The sequence below is a fragment of the Oncorhynchus clarkii genome, chromosome 20, assembly GCF_045791955.1.
Source record: "Oncorhynchus clarkii lewisi isolate Uvic-CL-2024 chromosome 20, UVic_Ocla_1.0, whole genome shotgun sequence".
Classification (NCBI taxonomy): domain Eukaryota; kingdom Metazoa; phylum Chordata; class Actinopteri; order Salmoniformes; family Salmonidae; genus Oncorhynchus; species Oncorhynchus clarkii.
The window spans coordinates 76,729,286-76,748,847 of record NC_092166.1 but is presented as its reverse complement, the minus strand read 5'-3'; the positions used below and the strand labels follow the sequence as shown (position 1 = coordinate 76,748,847).

Genomic DNA, 19,562 nt, shown 5'->3' with positions numbered 1-19,562 from the left:
TGAAGTCAATGTAATTTACCTGACTATTAGCCTATTGTACTGTAGTTAACTTAGAATCCTCAGAGGTGCCTGGCTGTCGCCAGACCACGTTCTCCTCTTGATTTTCCCACCTTTGATTTAAGAGGATGCGTTTCAGATCAGGGCGGCTGTGATCCCTGCATCCTGTCTCAAGCCTTTCTTAGACTAGCATGGAGTATCATGAGGAGAAAACGGTCCCAAGTAGCCTAGGCAGTTGAAACCAGACAGGTTCAAATAGTATTAAAAAAAAACGTTGTCCATACTGCTAAAATATTGTGATTTATTCAGGAGCATGGTTTGATACGTATTTATCCATAGGGATGGGACATAGTTTTCCCAACAACATTTATTGTCTGTCTTCCAAGGAGGGGCAAGGATTTTTGTTTTTATGCTGGCTCATTTTCAAAGGTGCCAATGAGCTCTGGAATGTGTGCTTTGTTTTAACTTAGTGGTTGATTTTTGGTTGTGTGTGTGTGTGTACAGTCACCCTCGGGAGATCTTACATGGTCTGCTATTCAAGGCTTTCAGGTAAAGTAGAGTGCGACATGCTGCATGATGAAGGGAGGTGCATAAGCGCTATAAAAACCATTACCATTTTGACATCTCAACAGCTACATCTACTTGCATGCTTGATACATTTTAGGAGTTCTAGATGTATAAATAAGTCCTGTGGTTTGACATGTAGGACATTAATATAATGCTGTTCGTGCATATACTGAAACACATGGCAAACATAGCTGGTTTACATTAACCTTTGGCTTGAATGGATGAGAGATCAAGTTGGGTCAGTGCAAAGTGAGGGTCACACATTAACAAACCTGACAAGAGCCCCTCTCAGTTCTATGCAGTTCAGTTCAGTAGTTGAGCTCTTCTAGTGACGACAGGCATAAAACATAAAATACTAATAACGAGGCTGATTTGCTTATACACAAGGCTGATTATTACTTTTAAATAATTTAGCAATATTTAAACATGACTTATGGTGTATTGCGTTTATTATTTTCAAGATGAGCCAGCCTGTTTAAGTATAGTAAAAATGTTTTACAAGTCATTGTCTATTCTAATGATGTGAGCTATATTAAACCGCTGATATCACACACGGGGCGATGCAGGTGGTCTACAAAGGAAGTGAATCCGCTTGGAGGATGTTTTGTCTTAAACCCCAGGGATGTTTCTCCATCATGGTCATCTTCCTATTGCTCCACTAGCTTCATTCTTCATTTCCCTTAACACTGAAGCTCTACATATTTCACCTCTGGGTGAAACAGTTAGTCTCTCTCTTTGACTGACAGTTTTTTAAAACTTTGAGACAAAGGTTTTACAAATATTCCAAAGGTCATATAACCTTTTTAGGTATATTCTGTGTGCATTTTTAAGCATCAGTTTCTGTTACAATGCATTGTATTTGTCTTCTACTCATACTCAAGTCCCAGCACACACAAGGAGCGGAATTACAGGAAGTGAAGTGATGTAACAGAATGTGAAGGAAATGCAGCACGCTTTAAGCAGATGACCACAGAGGAAGGCCGCTTTCAGAAAAACTGGAGTTGGTTCATGGGTTCCAGTTGAATCGCTAAGTCATTAGATGTGTGGCCGTCTGATTGTCTGTCAGTCGTTTCATGTCTGGAGGAAGCTCATCAGGGGGAAAGAGGTGACTCACACAATGACCTAGCCTATTTTATGCCGGAATTGTGATCCAAAGCCCAATCCCTCCGCTCATGCTCCTTTGTGGATGCTAAAAGGCTATATAAACACAATACGCTACCAGTAGTAGTTGTGTATAATGTAGAGGTTTTTTATTGTTTATGAAATAGGAGTTTGTTCTTAGGACACATTTTAAGATAATTAAAGACAACTTATTTTCAAAGATGCACATAACTGCTCCACGGCCCCTCAGTGTGGCAGCCCCCTGCACCTGGGGCGGAAGGGTAGCCTAGTGGTTAGAGCGTTGGACTAGTAACCGGAAGGTTGCAAGTTCAAACCCCCGAGTTGACAAGGTACAAATCTGTCGTTCTGCCCCTGAACAGGCAGTTAACCCGCTGTTCCTATGCCGTCATTGAAAATAAGAATTTGTTCTTAACTGACTTGCCTAGTTAAATAAAGGTAAAATAAATAAATAAAAATAAAAAACCTCTCCAACCTGTATATGCGTGTCTTTCGGAGGGGTTGGGACAAAGCGTAAGTCGAATTTCTGTTGGACCCAGCTGACGAAAGAAGAGACCTTAAACTTGTTAAGATTATTCTTGGTCTCTCAATAATCATTCATTTATTTGACTCATGAGATTTAAAAAACTTTAATTTAATGTCTAGTTACTGCAAACCTGTGATTTTGATCAGCTGTTGTAGCTTAACCTTCTCATAAAGTAAACCCAACTGTCACCTTTTTTGAGGACTGTTTTTGTGACTCGTTTGACTGCGCAGAATCTGCCAAGCAGCTGTTTTAGATTGGAACCCAATTGTAGAAAAACCACAAACTCGATGTGTTTCATTTTCTGAATTTTTGTTAACAACAACCAACATTTTGACAGCCACGGAATAACTTAAAATGTCATAAAAGGAGAGTGTAAAGACGAATTACATTTCCAAAAGAACATAATTTGAAAGAAATCCAACCCCCCTCCACACCAACACACACCATATTTTCCAATATAGATTGATACATATATATATAGGATCTTAATTTGACCTGTTTCTCACAGCAAAAAAACAATCCTACAGCAATAGGAAATTACAAACTTTACAAGCCCTTTTGAACCTTGAATACACTACAATTTAGCATTTTCTGCTTTTCAGGAGATTTCCTGCAACAACAGGGTGATACAACTAAGATCCTACATCTGTAAAGACGATACATTTGTTCAGAGTAATAACTTTACACAGACAGACTTTGTTTAGGGTTGAGGTTTATGCTAAATATTGTGGCGTGACTAATGAGTTTAAAGTTATATTGAGTGTCAATTTTTGCCAGCTGTATATGCCACAGTTAGCCTACTTCAAATAATACGAGATGTCTCCTGATTGATATTCAACCAATTGCAATGCTCCTTTTGAGATGTAGCCTAAGTCTCTTGTCACAAATCTCTTGAGAATCAATGCTTCACTTGATTCAAATCAGTGTTCCCTGATGAAAGACACAGTTTTCACTGATAATCCTCATGTCTTCATTATTAATCCACCCCAAGTATCACGCCCCATGAAGTGAACAATGTACTTTAATGCTCCGTTCACTCACCCTTTGAACAATTTGACCAATATGTTATTATATGGTATTAGTGATAAAAAGGCTCCTGCTATGTAGAGAGGAGGACCAACATGCTTTAAAGTCTGAGAATGGCCTACCAAAAAAAAAACGTCCAAAAGGTCTAATTCAAGGTAAAGCCTGTTTTCTGCTGCTTTATGGATGAGTGCCAGATTGGAGCAGCACTCCAAACATCCCCTGTAGCTTAGAACCCCACTCTGTAGTCTTAAGACGGAGCACAATGTCAGCGAAGACTGCCTGTATGTTCTCATTCAGTGCTCTCGGGCAATGAGGATGGACAGCCTGGACAGCAGCCCAAGGAAGTCAAACCAGGCGCAGAGAATGGCATTTTATTGAATCTTTGATGTATTACTCGACACAACTGCAAGCTATGAGCTGTGTCAGCCAATGTCATCCACCCCTAGAGGCTGTGGAGAAGGGCTATTTGTCCACCCCTAGAGGCTGTGGATAAGGGCTGTTGCTTACACAGAGATGTGGACTGGAGTCCAGGGTGACCAACGTGTCCTCATAGTGAAATATAAATGTCTACCTGGTCTGAGTAGGGGATCACCTTTTAGATTACGCTTAATATATGTACCCTGTTCTACCCCTTGTCGGACCCCCAAAATGTGCATCGTTATAAACCCAAGACATTAAATCCATTGCTCAAATGACACAATGGAAAGCAGTAAACAAAATGAGTGGATTTATTTTTTTCCGTGTGGGTAGCCTGTTCATATTTTCAATCATTACAAGTCAATAAGCATGGCCCCAGATTACAAAAACCACATGTAATCATCATTCATCATGACTCCTGTTATAACATTATTTTACTGCTAAGAGGTTTTATGGTTCACTCTGGCAGGCAGATGTTCATTTTCAATTCAAACCTCAAATCCCTTTCACATATCGTGTTGTTTTTCACATATGATTTATTTAAATTCAACATTTGTCAAGATACCAAGTTAGTAGATTGTTCAAGTGGAGAAATACTAGACTGGGTGAGATTTGGGGTCAGATAGGGGTCAAGCCTTTTGGAGGGTATTTGATTATACAGGTGATGACAGCAGCTCTGTTTGTATGAAATGTGGTTATCCCTATATAGACTAAAGGAAGACTTGTTTACAAATTCAAGGTGTTTTTCTGCCCTCTCCTTGTGAAAAGAGAACACTGCAACACACTGGTTGTGACAACTAATGGTCAGCCAAACACACAATACATATACAAAATGTACATTGCTGAATAACTACTCTTTTAGCTATATTAAGGGCTCTAAAAAAAACCCACTGCAAACAACTCCCCCTTCCGGGAAAATACATACCACCTTAGACCCTGTCATGTCTCTCCTCCCAAATCTGTAAACTGAAGCAGCTCCTGTCTGCAGGGGAGTGCCAGCAGGACCTGTTCCTGGGTCAGCCTGCAATGTTTGTCTCCCGGGACGCCCAGCCCCCAACCCACAGCCTGGTGGAGCTTATCGAGCTGTTTGGGGGCACAGTCTTCAAAACGGTCCGGCTTGCAGGCCTCTGCATGGGGGAGTACAAAGGCAAGAGACCAGATGGGAGCAGGATTCTCTCTGAGCAGTGGGTGCTGGGTAAGATGTCAGCCCAGTGTTAATTAATATGTAGCCCTTAACACTGCATCACGTATACAGGTTGAAAATGGCATATTTGGTCACTGATAAGCGCTTAAATGGGAATACAGTGGCTGAACACTAACATACTATACATTATGTGAGAGCGGGCTCTGGGTCTCTGCTTTACGGCGGGATTTAACTGACAGACATTCTAAGCAGCTGTAGCACCCGCAACAAGTTGCCCCCGTCCTTCCCGCAAATTGGGTTACCTTTGCATATTGTGCTGTTGTCAAGGTGAGGGCTGTAAATCAAAAGCAGGATGTGATGTCATACAAGCAAACCACACACCTGTGAGTAAAAATTGGAATTTCCCATTTCTGTTCGAGAACTCATGTAGACTACAAGTAGAATGCACATAAAATTAAGAGTGTAGTGTTAGGATTTGGCCTTGTCAGATGAACTGTTGTGTCTTCACACTTGTTCTGATAATTTCCCCATTATCTCAAAATTGTTCCCTTTTCAATTGCTACCATGGTTATGCATACTGTATGCATCTCATATTTTTTTCTGTTAGAAACATTTAAATGTACCCCTCCCTGTCCATATAGGGTAATTCCCCTGAGTATAAAGAGTTAAGAAAAAGTTACATTCATAGTTTATCCTTGTGATTCATGCTGCTGTAATAGATAGATCTATACAGTATACAGTGGTGTAAAGTACTTAGGTAAACATACTTGAAAGTACTACTTATTAAGTATTTTTGGGGTATCTGTACTTTACTATTTTTTATTTTTGACAACTTTTACTTTTACTTCACTACATTCCTAAAGAAAATAATGTACTTTTTACTCCATACATTCTCCCTACCACCCAAAAGTACTCGTTACATTTGATACTTAAGTATATTTAAAACCAAATACTTTGACTTTTATTCAAATAGTATTTTACTTTTACTCAAATATGAGAATTTTGGTACTTTTTCCACCACTGACAGTATATTTGATGCGATTTGTATTTGACAGTGTGGTATTAGCATTTAGCTTTGGTTTAGAATATTTATGGGAAATGTGAAGTTTATTCTCCGTCTCATTATGCTTTTTAAACAACCACATGACTTTACTTCCTTTTTCCTTTAGATTGTATCACACATCTAAAGCAACTTCCATATTTCTTGGTATGGAAATCCCAGTAATATGAGGTTGGACTTGGAGTTTGCTGTGCATCAAAGATGGTTATTTAAACAACAAACTGATACAGGGACCAGACTAGTGCTTTCATCCATTTGACATTCACTCAGTCATTTACCTTCAAGATATACTGCAGATCACATATCAGACACACACTACTACAGAAATAGCTTGCAAACTCAGAGCATTTTAAGCAGACCTTGCTTTACTGCAGCGAGCACCTGGCACTGCTGTTTAATACCTCAGACTGACACCAGCAAGTTAGCAACTGTCCACTCTTAGCAACCACCACTTCAGAACTCTTCTTTAAACCAATCAGCTTGCAAGATGTTGGTAAGTGGCTTACGAGTTCCGCCCCATTACACCATGGACTCCATGGTAGAGGCAGTTTTTGAATCGAAGTTAAAACTTAACTGTGGGCCAAGGAGAACTTAGATTCTGAGCATGTAGTTGTGATTTACCAATGTAGTTTAAACCGTTATTTTTTAAGACAGCGTTTAATCTCTTGGTTCATGGGCCCGTTGAGCAGTGTTTAGCGAAAGCTTGTAGCTAGCCTCGGCGAAAGCTACCGTTAGCCGTTTAGCTAGGTAAAGTTAGGTGGCTATCGGAGATTCGAGGTCGTTTGCTAGTTGTTACGTTGAACTTTTGCGATATGCATAACATTGACATGTGGTATTACTATAACGTTATGCTTTTTTTCTACATTTGCAACTTCTCACTGCGATAATTTGGGGTGGCTGTCAAGCTTCCGCTAACCGCGTTAGCTATCTCTTGCTTTGACAGTTTACAAATAACGGTCAACAGAGAAGAAGTGAAAGTGCTGTCTGGTATTAAGATACCAGATATCTTGTAACGTTAGTTATCGCTACTTGAACAAGCTATTACGCAGTACAGAATGCTGCTCTCCCTTGTTGTGCACACGTACTCGTTGCGGTACTGGTTTCCTGCAGCCGTTATGATAGGCACAGCTCCGGCTTATATACTGTCATGGGGTGCTTGTCGCTTGATTTCGGCATTCCTACCATCAAGAATATTCCGCAGGATGGACGACCACCTCTATAACATCTACCAGAGCCTCGTCCTCTTTTTCTTTGAAAACTATACCGGGGTGGAGGTGAGTAGGCATACATTTCACTTAGTTTAAGGATACACTGACTTACAGCTTGTGAAGTATCTTGTATGGTGACATGTTATTACATGATGTCACCAGAGAAAGTATTAGGTCTAATGGTGTGTGGTTGTCATTAGTGCCAGGCTACTTGGCCAGTACTAGAGATCAAATGTCTGGGACATTGCATAAGGCATCCAGTTTTACCTGTGGTATGCTGTTTTTTCTTCATCAGTTTTTTAAATATTTTTATTTAATTTAACTGGGCAAGTAAGTTAAGAACAAATTCTTATTTACAACGACGGCCTACTCCGGCCTAACCAGGACGACGCTGGGCCAATTGTGCACCACCCTATGGGACTCCCAATCACATCCGGTTGTGATACAGCCTGGAATCGGACCAGATGTAGTGATGCCTCTAGCACTGAGATGCAGTGCCTTAGACCACTGCGCCACTCGGTTTATCAGTGTTTGTCTGATCAGTCAAATAGGTAACTTCACAGCCACCCTTTTGTCGTTCATCTTGGTGTTTTCTATTTAAGCCTAGTCTGGTGGTGATTTATTGTGGGTGTTCTTGAATATGGCTCTCAAAATGATATAATTGCACATATGCCTACAGTAGGAATACCAGTAGACCCATTGAAGACCTGGAGTCCTGTACTGTTACAAACATGTTATCTTATGAAGCACAGCAATGCCTCAGGTGTTTGAACAGGTGACAAAGTTTTTAGACTCTCTTGATTCATTATTAACAGCTTGTATAAGGCTATTAAGATGATGAGAACAGTTTATGAACAAAAAAACTGAGACATGGCTGGTGTGCCATTGGATTTCTCAGCGCCAAGTGGATTTTCCACGACAAAATCTTGGGTGAAAGTCTAATTACAAACGTTGGCACAAATTATATCAGTTTGGCAACCACCCAAATTTCTTCCATTTTGTTTCTGATGTTCCTCATTATGCTATCAAGGTAAGGTGTCTTTTAGGCCTAAAATAGTGCTCATTCTTCCTCCTTTAGATTGTTATTTATGGAGACATACCAAAGAATAAAGAGAATGTGGTCTACCTTTCCAACCATCAATGCACAGGTGAGCTTTTCCTATTCAACAAGATGTTTTACTAACTCATCTCTCTTCATTTTGAGATAAAAGTGGCATATGATGTGGTAAAATTGGAGGATTTCATCAGAACGCTGCGGTTTGCACTGCAGTTGGACTAAAACCCTTATTTTCCATTGTCTTGTCATACAGCGGACTGGATCATTGCTGACATGTTAGCCATTAGGCAGAAAGCACTTGGCCATGTGAGATATGTCCTGAAAGATGGTCTGAAGTGGCTCCCATTGTACGGATGGTATTTCTCTCAGGTAATATATTCATGTAAAATATGTAGGCCTTTGTCTTTTTTCTATACGTACTGAATTTATTACTTCTTATGAATACTTTAGTTATGTACCTTTTTAATGTTTTTTTTTTCTTCATCTGAGTGGCAGCCCCCAGGTACTGTGTGTGAAATAATGAATGAAAAATAAATTAACTGAATATGAAATTAGATTCATCGAACAGCCCCTGTGATATGCAACTTTTCAGGGAGGTTAGAAACCAATATACACAGGCAGTTAGAAAAGCCAAGGCCAGCTTTTTCAAGCAGAAATGTGCTTCCTGCAACACAAACTCAAAAAAGTTCTGGGACACTGTAAAGTCCATGGAGAATAAGAACACCTCCTCCCAGCTGCCCATTGTACGGAGGATAGGAAACTCTGTCACCACCGATAAATCCACTATAATTGAGAATTTCAATAAACTTTTTTCTACGGCTGGCCATGCTTTCCACCTGGCTACCCCTACCCCGGTCAACAGCACTGCACCCCCCCCACAGCAACTCGCCCATGCCTTCCCCATTTCTCCTTCTCCCAAATCCAGTCAGCTGATGTTCTGAAAGAGCTGTAAAATCTGGACCCCTACAAATCAGCCGGGCTATACAATCTGGACCCTTTCTTTCTAAAATTATCTGCCAAAATTGTTGCAACCCCTATTACTAGCCTGTTCAACCTCTCTTTCTGAGATTTCCAAAGATTGGAAAGCAGCTGCGGTCATCCCCCTCTTCGAAGGGGGGGACACTCTTGACCCAAACTGCTACAGACCTATATCTATCCTACCCTGCCTTTCTAAGGTCTTTGAAAGCTAAGTCAACAAACAGATTACTGACCATTTTGAATCCCACCGCACCTTCTCCGCTATCCAATCTGGTTTCAGAGCTGGTCATGGGTGCACCTCAGCCACGCTCAAGGTCCTAAACGATATCTTAACCACCATCGATAAGAAACAATACTGTGCAGCCGTATTCATTGACCTGGCCAAGGCTTTCCACTCTGTCAATCACCACATCCTCATCGGCAGACTCGATAGCCTTGGTTTCTTAAATGATTGCCTTGCCTGGTTCACCAACTACTTCTCTGATAGAGTTCAGTGTGTCAAATCGGAGGGCCTGTTGTCCGGGCCTCTGGCAGTTTCCATGGGGGTGCCACAAGGTTCAATTCTTGGGCCGACTCTCTTCTCTGTATGCATCAATGATGTCGCTCTTGCTGCTGGTGAGTCTCTGATCCACCTCTACGCAGACGACACCATTCTGTATACTTCTGGCCATTCTTTGGACACTGTGTTAACAACCCTCCAGACGAGCATCAATGACATACACTCTCCTTCTGTGCCCTCCAACTGCTCTTAAATGCAAGTAAAACCAAATGCATGCTCTTCAACCGATCGCTGCCTGCACCTGCCCGCCCGTCCAGCATCACTACTCTGGACGGTTCTGACTTAGAATATGTGGACAACTACAAATACCTAGGTGTCTGGTTAGACTGTAAATTCTCCTTCAAGACTCACATCAAACATCTCCAATCCAAAGTTAAATCTAGAATGACTTCCTATTTCGCAACAAAGCATCCTTCACTCATGCTGCCAAACATACCCTCGTAAAACTGACCATCCTACCGATCCTCGACTTCGGCGATGTCATTTACAAAATAGCTTCCAATACCCTACTCAATAAATTGGATGCAGTCTATCACAGTGCCATGCATTTTGTCACCAAAGCCCCATACACTACCCACCACTGCGACCTGTACACTCTCGTTGGCTGGCCCTCGCTTCATACTCGTCGCCAAACCCACTGGCTCCAGGTCATCTACAAGACCCTGCTAGGTAAAGGCACCCCTTATCTCAGCTCGCTGGTCACCCTAGCAGCACCCATCTGTAGTACGCGCTCCAGCAGGTATATCTCTCTGGTCACCCCCGAAGCCAATTCCTCCTTTGGCTGCCTCTCCTTCCAGTTCTCTGCTGCCAATGACTGGAATGAACTACAAACATCTCTGAAACTGGAAACACTTATCTCCCTCACTAGCTTTAAGCACCAGCTGTCAGAGCAGCTCACAGATTACTGCACCTGTACATAGCCCATCTATACTTTAGCCCAAACAACTACCTCTTCCCCTACTGTATTTATATATTTATTTAGCTCAATTGCACCCCATTATTTCTACTTTGCACGTTCTTCCACTGCAAATCTACAATTCCATTTTTTTACTTGCTATATTGTATTTACTTTGCCACCATGGCCTTTTTTTCCTTTATCTCCCTTCTCACCTCATTTGCTCACATTGTATATAGACTTATTTTTCTACTGTATTATTGACTGTGTTTGTTTTACTCCATGTGTGTTGTTGTATGTGTCGAACTGCTTTGCTTTATCTTGGCCAGGTCGTAATTGTAAATGAGAACTTGTTCTCAACTTGCCTACCTGGTTAAATAAAGGTGAAATAAATAAAATTAAATAAATTTAAATATTATACCTGTAACGACCCCCCCCCCCCCACCCCCCAAACAACAAATTATTACACTTTGGTCACACAAAATCTGAAAGATTTTTGCAATGTCAAAGATATGTTATGTGTGTTGTGCTTATTGGTATGATTCATTTAAGCCTGTTTTGTGTACATTTTCTCTTCTTTTTTTTTTTAGCATGGAGGTGTCTACGTGAAGCGAAGTGCAAAGTTTGACGAGAAGGCAATGAAAAAGAAGCTCTCTTCACAGACAGTGTTGGGAACACCAGTAAGTATTTATGGAGCACACTGACAACTGTCTGTGAATGTTATTTCCTTCCAAAAAACATTAAAAAAAAAATATATATATATAATAATTATTATATTTGCATGTTTTTTTGCATTGCAGCCTATAACTTTTTACATGGCTGCCAACAAAATGAATGTTTAATACTGTCACTTCATTCAAATGGATTCTATTGATGGGCTGTCAGTTCATGCTCTTACATTATCCAAATTGTCATTTTTTTTAAAGAGCATTGGTATTCTAAAAGATACAAAATACATGAAACCAACTGAAATATTTATAATGGCCTTTTTGGTCACTGACATGTCCCTTCTAAATGTTTCTGTGTCTAGTCTATATCAGGAAGGACAGCTGTTGCCAAATAACTTTTTCCCAGGACACTAAGATCCACAGCTTGTTGTTTGGTCTCTGGGCTAGCGTTTTGGCATGCTTTTATGACTTGTCTAGTCTACATGACACCCAAGTTGCAGAGTTTTCAGATGTGTAGCCATGGGTATGTAGAGTATAGACAGGGATGTATGAAATGGGTACCAGTCAGTACCTTGATGTCTAGTAAACTTGCTGTAAAACTGTACTCGTATACTAATCTTAAGAGCAATGATGTGCTGATCTGCCCTGTAAGATTTCCTGTCCTAACTCCATCCCTGTTTGTTTTGTTTTCTGTGCAGATGTATCTTGTCATCTTCCCAGAAGGAACCCGATACAATCCTGAACTCAAGAAGATGATCAGCGACAGTCAGGCTTTTTCCGCTAAAGAAGGTACTTTTTCAAATGTAGTATTATTGATTCAGAGCGAGTGTAGTCTTGCATGACTAATAGCAAAGCTTTGGGGATGAAGAATGAATGAGGAGTATGTATGTTAATGCATTGCAACAGGTACTTCAGCTTCTACAAAGGTTTTTAATACAATTCGCAGCATGAAAGCAAAATCCATTTACTATAACAGTAGATACATTCTACCCACAACTAACTTTTTGCCATCTATGTAAAAATGTCAAGACCCAAATATTTGTTGACTGCATCAGAGTGGAAGCTTAGACAAAATGAGAAGCCGCCTGGCTGTTTTATATTTCTTTCTCATCGTCAGTGGATTTCTGGTACAGCTCCAAGAGCTTGGCAGCTCCAACCAGTGATCTGCTTTAATGAAATATCCCAGAGGCTGTAGCTTAAAAATTGGGCAAAAGATTAACTTGTGATTACAAAAATATTTTACTGCTGGCTGATAAGTGATTTATAATGTTGCTAGACCTAATTCGCAAGGGCACATTTTAATGGTTTAAAAGCTGGTGCATATGACATTTTGTTTAATAATTAGAATATATTAGTTTGGTAGCAGACATTTTGTTTAATAAAGTAGCATGTATTAGTTTGGTGGCAGACACTTTGTTTAATAAAGTAGGATTTATTAGTTTGGCAGCATACTTATAGTTTACTATAAGATACTTATTTTTTTAATATTTAAAGTGGAATATTAATAAAAATGAATAATTCCTTGTCTGAACTTATAACATTTGTACATCAGATTTCAGATTTCCCAATGAATTGCTTTGGCCCTCACAGCTATATTACCATGGAGCGTAACATATACACAGTGTGGTACTTGATAAACTGCAGTCCTTTGCGTGCGTAGCTACAGATTTAACTTGAAAAATCTGTCACTGAAATCAAAATGTGAAATATCACCTGCCCCTCTAAGTCCTAGTAAACCGCTCTAGGGATTTGGGCTTGGCACATGACTATATGATCTGCTCGCCGTAAGGTGGGGGGGGGGGGTATTGTAGAGAAAAGAGAATCAAATCAAATTTTATTGGTCATATACATGTTTAGCAGATGTTATTGCGGGTGTAGTGAAATGCTTGTGTTTCTAGCACCAACAGTGCAGTAATATCTAACAATTCACAACAATGCACACAACCTTAAAAGTAAAAGAATGGAATTAAGGAATAAATAAATATTAGGATGAACAATGTCGGTGTGGCATAGACTAAAATACAGTAGAAAGAATACAGTGTATATATGAGATGAGTAAAGCAAAAATATGTAAACATTATTAAAGTGGCCAGTGATTTCAAGTCTATGTATATAGGGCAGCAGCCTCTAAGGTGCAGGGTTACGTAACCGGGTGGAAGCCGCCTAGTGATGGTGCCACGTATATTCTACCAACAACAGGATGGGACAACACATTTGTTATGCAGTAGTAGTTGGTCCCAAAGAAAAACCTGTGGACTTTGGACAGGGTACAATCAAGATTAAATCAGGGGAGAATAACAGGCATGTTAAATGACCTATTAATTGTGTGTATATATGGTTTTAGATAATTGCTGGTCTCAAATGCAGCCAACAATCTTTCTGATCAGCGATTACAACAACCGGGTGACATTTGGAAGACGTCATTATGAGATAGTTTGACCGTTGAATTTGCCCACTGTTGTCTACCGTTCACATAACTGAATGGTAGACAAGTCAAGGTTATGTGACCTGATCATTTGAATGGACGTCTTTATTCCCCAGACACTATACTTTTTCTTGGCATTCATTGAAAGATCCAAGTGAAATGCTGGTACTAGAAACAGTGTCTTGTTTAGCACTGCTATTGGAAACTTGCTATAATTAACATTGCATGTCACTTGGCACAACCAACAGATTTAACAGCGGCAGGTAGCCTGCCTAGTGGTTAAGAGCATTGCAACCAAACTCCAGTAACTGAAAGGTCCCTGGTTTGAATCCCGAGCTGACTAGGTGAAAAATCTGTCTGTGCCCTTGAGCAAGGCACTGAACCCTAATTGCTCCTGTAAGTGTCTTTGGATAAGATGTAAATGTAAAAAAAATGAACAAATGCTCTCCTATTAATTTCCTTCAGGACTGGCTGTCTTGGACCACGTTCTGACCCCAAGAATGAAAGCCTCGCACGTTGCCATAGAAACCATGAGGGACCACCTTGATGCTGTGTATGATGTCACCGTGGTGTATGAGGGAACACTGGGCACAAGCAGTAAAAGACATCCTGCCCCATCAATGCCAGGTATGAGGTTGTTCCAGATAATTCAGTTCTTTCAGGTATTAAGGGGGGATTTTGATGCATGCAATAATCCTCTTTATTCCCACACGCAACTGGAGTTACTCAGTTCATTATCAGTATAACATTGTTCTCCTAATTGAAACAGAAAATAAGTTGGCTTCCTGTAAACAGTGCGTGTGATGTTGTGGTGTTTTTGATTCCTCTGTGTTCCCAAAGTGTTTTTGAAAAGCTTTGGTGTGAAAACATCCTGTTGCGTTCAGGAATAAACAGTGATGTACTGGTAGTAGACAGCATGGGAAGAATAGAAAAGCATGTTTGTCTAAGTACACCTCCTGTTAATTTCCCAGTGTTTCACATGTTATTGAGATGACTGTATTGAGGGAAGAAATGATTGGACCATGTTTGAACTGAAACCAGGATTGTTTTCCGCACTGAAACGGTTAACCTTTTTGCAACCAAACTCAATGGGTATCAAATCATTTGACAATCAAATATTGTCACCCATAATCTTTCACCCTTATTGATAAAACACACAAGCATTTGCTCTGATTGGCTGGTGTCCAGGCTATTCCTGGTTTCAAGCTAGGTTGAACTGAAAGGTTAAAACAATGTTATAATTCCATGCAGAAGCATTTGAAAATAAACAAATTCATTGGACCAGTCTTAGAGCAAAAATGACTGGAGGTGAATGTTTGCACTACAGAAAGTTTGCCATCGAAGTGGAAAATAAACACAGTCTTAGTGAATTTCAGCTAACTACTCAGCAAACAGATAGCATACCTGTTTTACTGTCTACAGCCAATGCTGGTCACATTTTCAATATATCCGCAACAGCGCTGATTCAATGAATGCGTTTCTTTTCGAATGCTCCTCATTGATCAGTCCCTTGTCTTAACCTGCATATTTTCGACCTAGGTATCATGTGAACCCATGTTGATATTAACTGAAATAAAATGTAATATCCATTGAATGACTGATGCAGTGGTTATGGGGGTTTGGTTGAAATGATTCCATGGGAATGTTTCGATGCACGGCCCCAGATTCAGCTGTTTGCTTACTTTTAACGTCAATGTTTCCATGGGAGCTTTCAGCTAAGCTGTCTGACCAGAGTTATTGTTTTGTTATGTACAACATGCGCAGGGATTCCACTTTTCTCTTATCTTGGCTCTTAACCTTCATGTGGCAGGATTTAAAATGCTGCCAGTCCTCAAGACTAATACCCCTCTTGCATTGATGGAATTATCATGACATCAGAACATGTCAGTGATGTTTGATATAGTGGTTTTAAAATGTCACCTGCGGTTAGGACCTCTACTATTTATCAGATGACGCCATGACTTTCGAACAAAATAGCTAGAGGAATTGAAGACCATCCGAGCATTCATTCTTGTCAAATCAATTCTCGAGAAATTTGACATATGAATCAGAGCTGGTGTGTAATGCGTTTGTCTATCATGAGATAATAGCTCTACGCTTTAAAATCACTGTGCCATCTTGGCCATCTTTACAAGGCAGGAGTTAGTGTAAATCAACCATGTAATGGATGTTTTCCAATGGGTCACAGGAAAGGCTGACTTCTGTCATAAGTGCTCTCCCTCTGGGAAGAGACATGCGGTCTTTGGGCTTTCTTATATCTCAGGAGGCTTTTGTCAAACTATCCAGCTGTTTCTCCATTTCTACAAATTGCCCTCACGAGTGTAGTGTGAGGGATAATGATTTTAATCACTGCTTTACCCTTGTAGATCTGGCTGATTGGATGAGTCATATGAAAATGCCAAATGGGTACTATGATTAAGAATAGGCCTATAGGCTAATCTGAGGGCCTGTAAGAAAAACAGAGCAGGCAAGGCTTTTGATGAAACTATAGTTTTTAAGCTGGTCATTCAAATCCTGCTCAGATTGTACAGTGTTTTGTAAACACACCTCTGTGGAAGCTGTAGTCACTTAATTCCTGTTTTTGGAGTTAAGAGGACGGAAGTTCAGATCCCATAAGATACTGTATCTGGACCTACGTAGTGCCTCATTCACAAACACAATTTGATTGCTACGTGGTCTTTGGCTGCTATGGTCTTCCTGATGTTGTTTTGTCTCTCATTCATGTTTTCTCTCTCATTCATGTTTTCTCTGTTTGACAGAATTCCTGTGTAAGGAATGTCCCAGAGTTCACATCCACTTTGAACGTGTGGACGTGAAGGAAATTCCTCCGGAGTCTGTGTTTTTCCGCAGGTGGCTGCACGAGCGATTTGAGATCAAGGACCAGTGAGTGTCCTCTTACCACCCTCTTTCTAACCCTGTCTGACATTACGACACAGACCGATGCACCATTCCACATTTAGGCCAAGGTTGAGTTCATGTTAAGAAAATGTATCTGAAATTAATCTGAAATGCCGGCAGCACTTCAACTACTCAAATGGTGGACTGCAATATCAGGTTTAAGGATGCTGGAGCTAGTCTGCTTTGATAACTAATTTAATAATGTGTTGATGCACATGAAGTGTACACTGACTAGGGTTGCATAATTCCAGTAAAATGCCGGGTTTTACAGAAATCCTGGTTGGAGGATTCTGGATTTCGTGGTTATTCTCACTAAATTACGGGAATCTTTCCACCAGAATTACTGGAAAACCTGGGAATTTTGGGTAAGGTTACTGGAATTTTGCAACCCTACAACTTACTAACAATAACAGTTATAAATTGCCATGATTGGCTGATTAGACATGAGCTGGGGATATGCTTTAACTCTAAAGGGATCCTTCTCTTTTTCGCCACAGGATGTTGACTACTTTCTATGAGTCTGAGGATCCAGACAAAAAAGGCAGATTCCCGGGAGAAGGTCAAAGGTCCCATCTGAGCATTACGAAGACGTTGCCATCGCTGCTGTTTTTGGGCGGGCTAACACTGCCAATGCTGTTGACAGAGTCTGGCAGGAAACTCTATGTCCGAACCTGGGTGTATGGGACTCTGTTGGGATGGCTCTGGGTGAATGTTAGTCCATAGGATTCTCATGGTGGTCATCAATGCCGTCTGCTATGGCTATGGAAAGACCTTGCCCTTTCAATCACCCATCAGGCAGGGGGCGTATGTTTTTCGAAACAAAGCACTTGTTGCTGTTAAGGTTTGGTTCTTCTAGAATTCTGTCCAAATGGATGGCTCATTGCCTACCTAACAGCTGTAAGAAGAGAGATAAGGAGATGGATAGAGAAGTGGTTTTGTTTCTTGTGCTGCTGCTTCATTGCTCTATGGTTGTGTGCATCAACTTGCAACCAGATAAGGTGAGAAAAATAGAAATGGGGATATTGTATGTATTTCTGTCCTTGAATTTCCCCCTTTTATCTCAGCCATAAAGTATGAATAGACAGATTTTATTCCCTATACCGTTTAGCCTATTACATAATTAAATTCTGTGCTTTTGCATATCCAGTGTCCAGCATCCCTTTTCAACATGAGTTTACCAGAGTTGGGGTTCAGCGCTCTGTTTGAGATGATATGCTGTGTTCATGTGCTCTTGGAATTATTAACAACTCGGGACTGAGAAACTCTCAGAATGTTCATAACTCTGCGTTGACAATGTCCAAAAAGTTATTTATGAGCATTCAAGTAGGAAATAGGAGAGGGGAGATAACATGCATCGTCCTCTGATCTTTCCAGTAAGATACTTTAGAGTTTCTTATTCCGAGGAGCATGTGAACCCAGCATTAGAGAGCAGATTTAATTTTCAGTACTAATTACAAAAGTTCTCATTGCAAAAAAGAGTGATAAGTGTTTATTCAATTGTCCAATTAATACATTATTGAGGTTGATGGAGTGTTTAGGTCTAAGTGATGGTTACTTAGCCATGTGTTTAAAGTTCTCCTTTTTATTGCCCGGTTACAACGTGTCTGCTGTATATGTGCTTTGTTTGAGTTTTTGCAAAAGTTCCACAAATTGTTGCCAAACTCTATACAAGTGCAGGGGTATCAAACAAGTGTTTTAGTTGGAGGAATGTATCTGTAATCAGGTCAGCTGTACCTGAGGAACCAATATTGTATTTTTTAATTGACCTAAAGAGCTTGTTACAGAGTCATTTTTGTATATGCTGCCTTTGCCATGTTACAGATTACACAAAAGGTAGAGAGCTATATATTGAGAAGGCCAATTGTAGTGTATCACAATATAGAATTCATATTCCTTTGTTTACAAAGTCAACTGTATAATATGCGTAAACTATTCTAAAAACAGTAATATACTGTATGTCCATAATTTTTCATAATGAAAACAACTTTTTCAACTGTTGTCACTTTACATGTTGGTATTCTTATTTTATTGAATAATTAAAGTGGTCTTCCAATATGGATTAAATTAGCCCATGGTAATTACACCTGCCATACCAAGGTCTCATTTACATATCCTTCCTTTAATAACAGTGGAATGGCAATAGTTTAAAAACGTTCATTCATTCAATTTATTTTGTTTAATTCTGTCAACTTGATTAAAAAAACTGATTGTAAATAATCAAACAATTCTGGTAGACACTATTGTGCCAATTGAACCCAGAAATGTGTGCCTTCTACCAGAGGAGTTAGTCCTCAGCTTCCACCCAGAGGACTGCACTGGGACTCCATCTACTGGACAGCACTGGAACTGTTTTGCACAGCATAGTTTATTGGTGTAATTGTCTTCAGTTATGAGCTTTTGGTGTCAGTAGTATGTGGTTGAATATTGTTTTTAAAGGACTTGATTTTGAGAAACAAAAGTAATATGTTTTAGTTTTTATTTCCTTTTGTAAATAAAGTACCTCTTGGTGTTTCATCAAGTAAGAGTTTATTGTCCATGTTGTCTTTTTCATACTCTGGCTCAAAGCTACAAGTCTTTTTATTCTGTTATTACAGTAATGTGTAATGCTTTTGTATGTCACTGGTCAAAAAATACATTGTGGCTACCAAACACACCCATATACAGTGCAAAATGTTTACCCAATGTCGTGGTATAAAATGTTCATAATCACAGATGTTGCTATTCCACTCTGTTCCAAAGGTATTTTATTATTCACTTTGGAGTTTGTTTCAAGTATACTTTTAAATTCAGTTTTCTTTGAAGTTGTTTTATCATACACATCTACAAAAGTATGTGGATGCCCCTTCAAATTAGTGGATTTGGCTATTTCAGCCACACCATTGCTGACGGGTGTATAAAATCAAGCACACAGCCAATCTCCATAGACATACTTTGGAAGTAGAATTGGCCCGTACTGAAGAGCTCAGTGACTTTCAACGTGGCACCGTCATAGGACACCACCTTTCCACCAAGTCAGTT

The 19,562-nt window shown here is 40.0% G+C and overlaps 1 protein-coding gene and 1 pseudogene across 1 annotated transcript; both read left to right on the top strand.

Annotated features, from left to right (window-relative positions):
* The window catches only part of LOC139377168 (microcephalin-like), a 32,825-nt pseudogene extending 26,804 nt beyond the window's left edge, over nt 1–6,021 (top strand).
* A 328-nt stretch (nt 6,022–6,349) lies between these two features.
* LOC139376932 (1-acyl-sn-glycerol-3-phosphate acyltransferase epsilon-like) lies at nt 6,350–19,071 on the top strand. Its single transcript, XM_071119943.1, has 8 exons — nt 6,350–7,130; nt 8,143–8,212; nt 8,375–8,490; nt 11,144–11,233; nt 11,920–12,010; nt 14,112–14,273; nt 16,406–16,529; nt 17,042–19,071. The coding sequence occupies exons 1-8, from the start codon at nt 6,912–6,914 to the stop codon at nt 17,265–17,267; spliced, it is 1,098 nt and encodes a 365-aa protein (XP_070976044.1). The 5' UTR covers nt 6,350–6,911; the 3' UTR covers nt 17,268–19,071.
* The last annotated feature ends 491 nt before the right edge of the window (nt 19,072–19,562 follow it).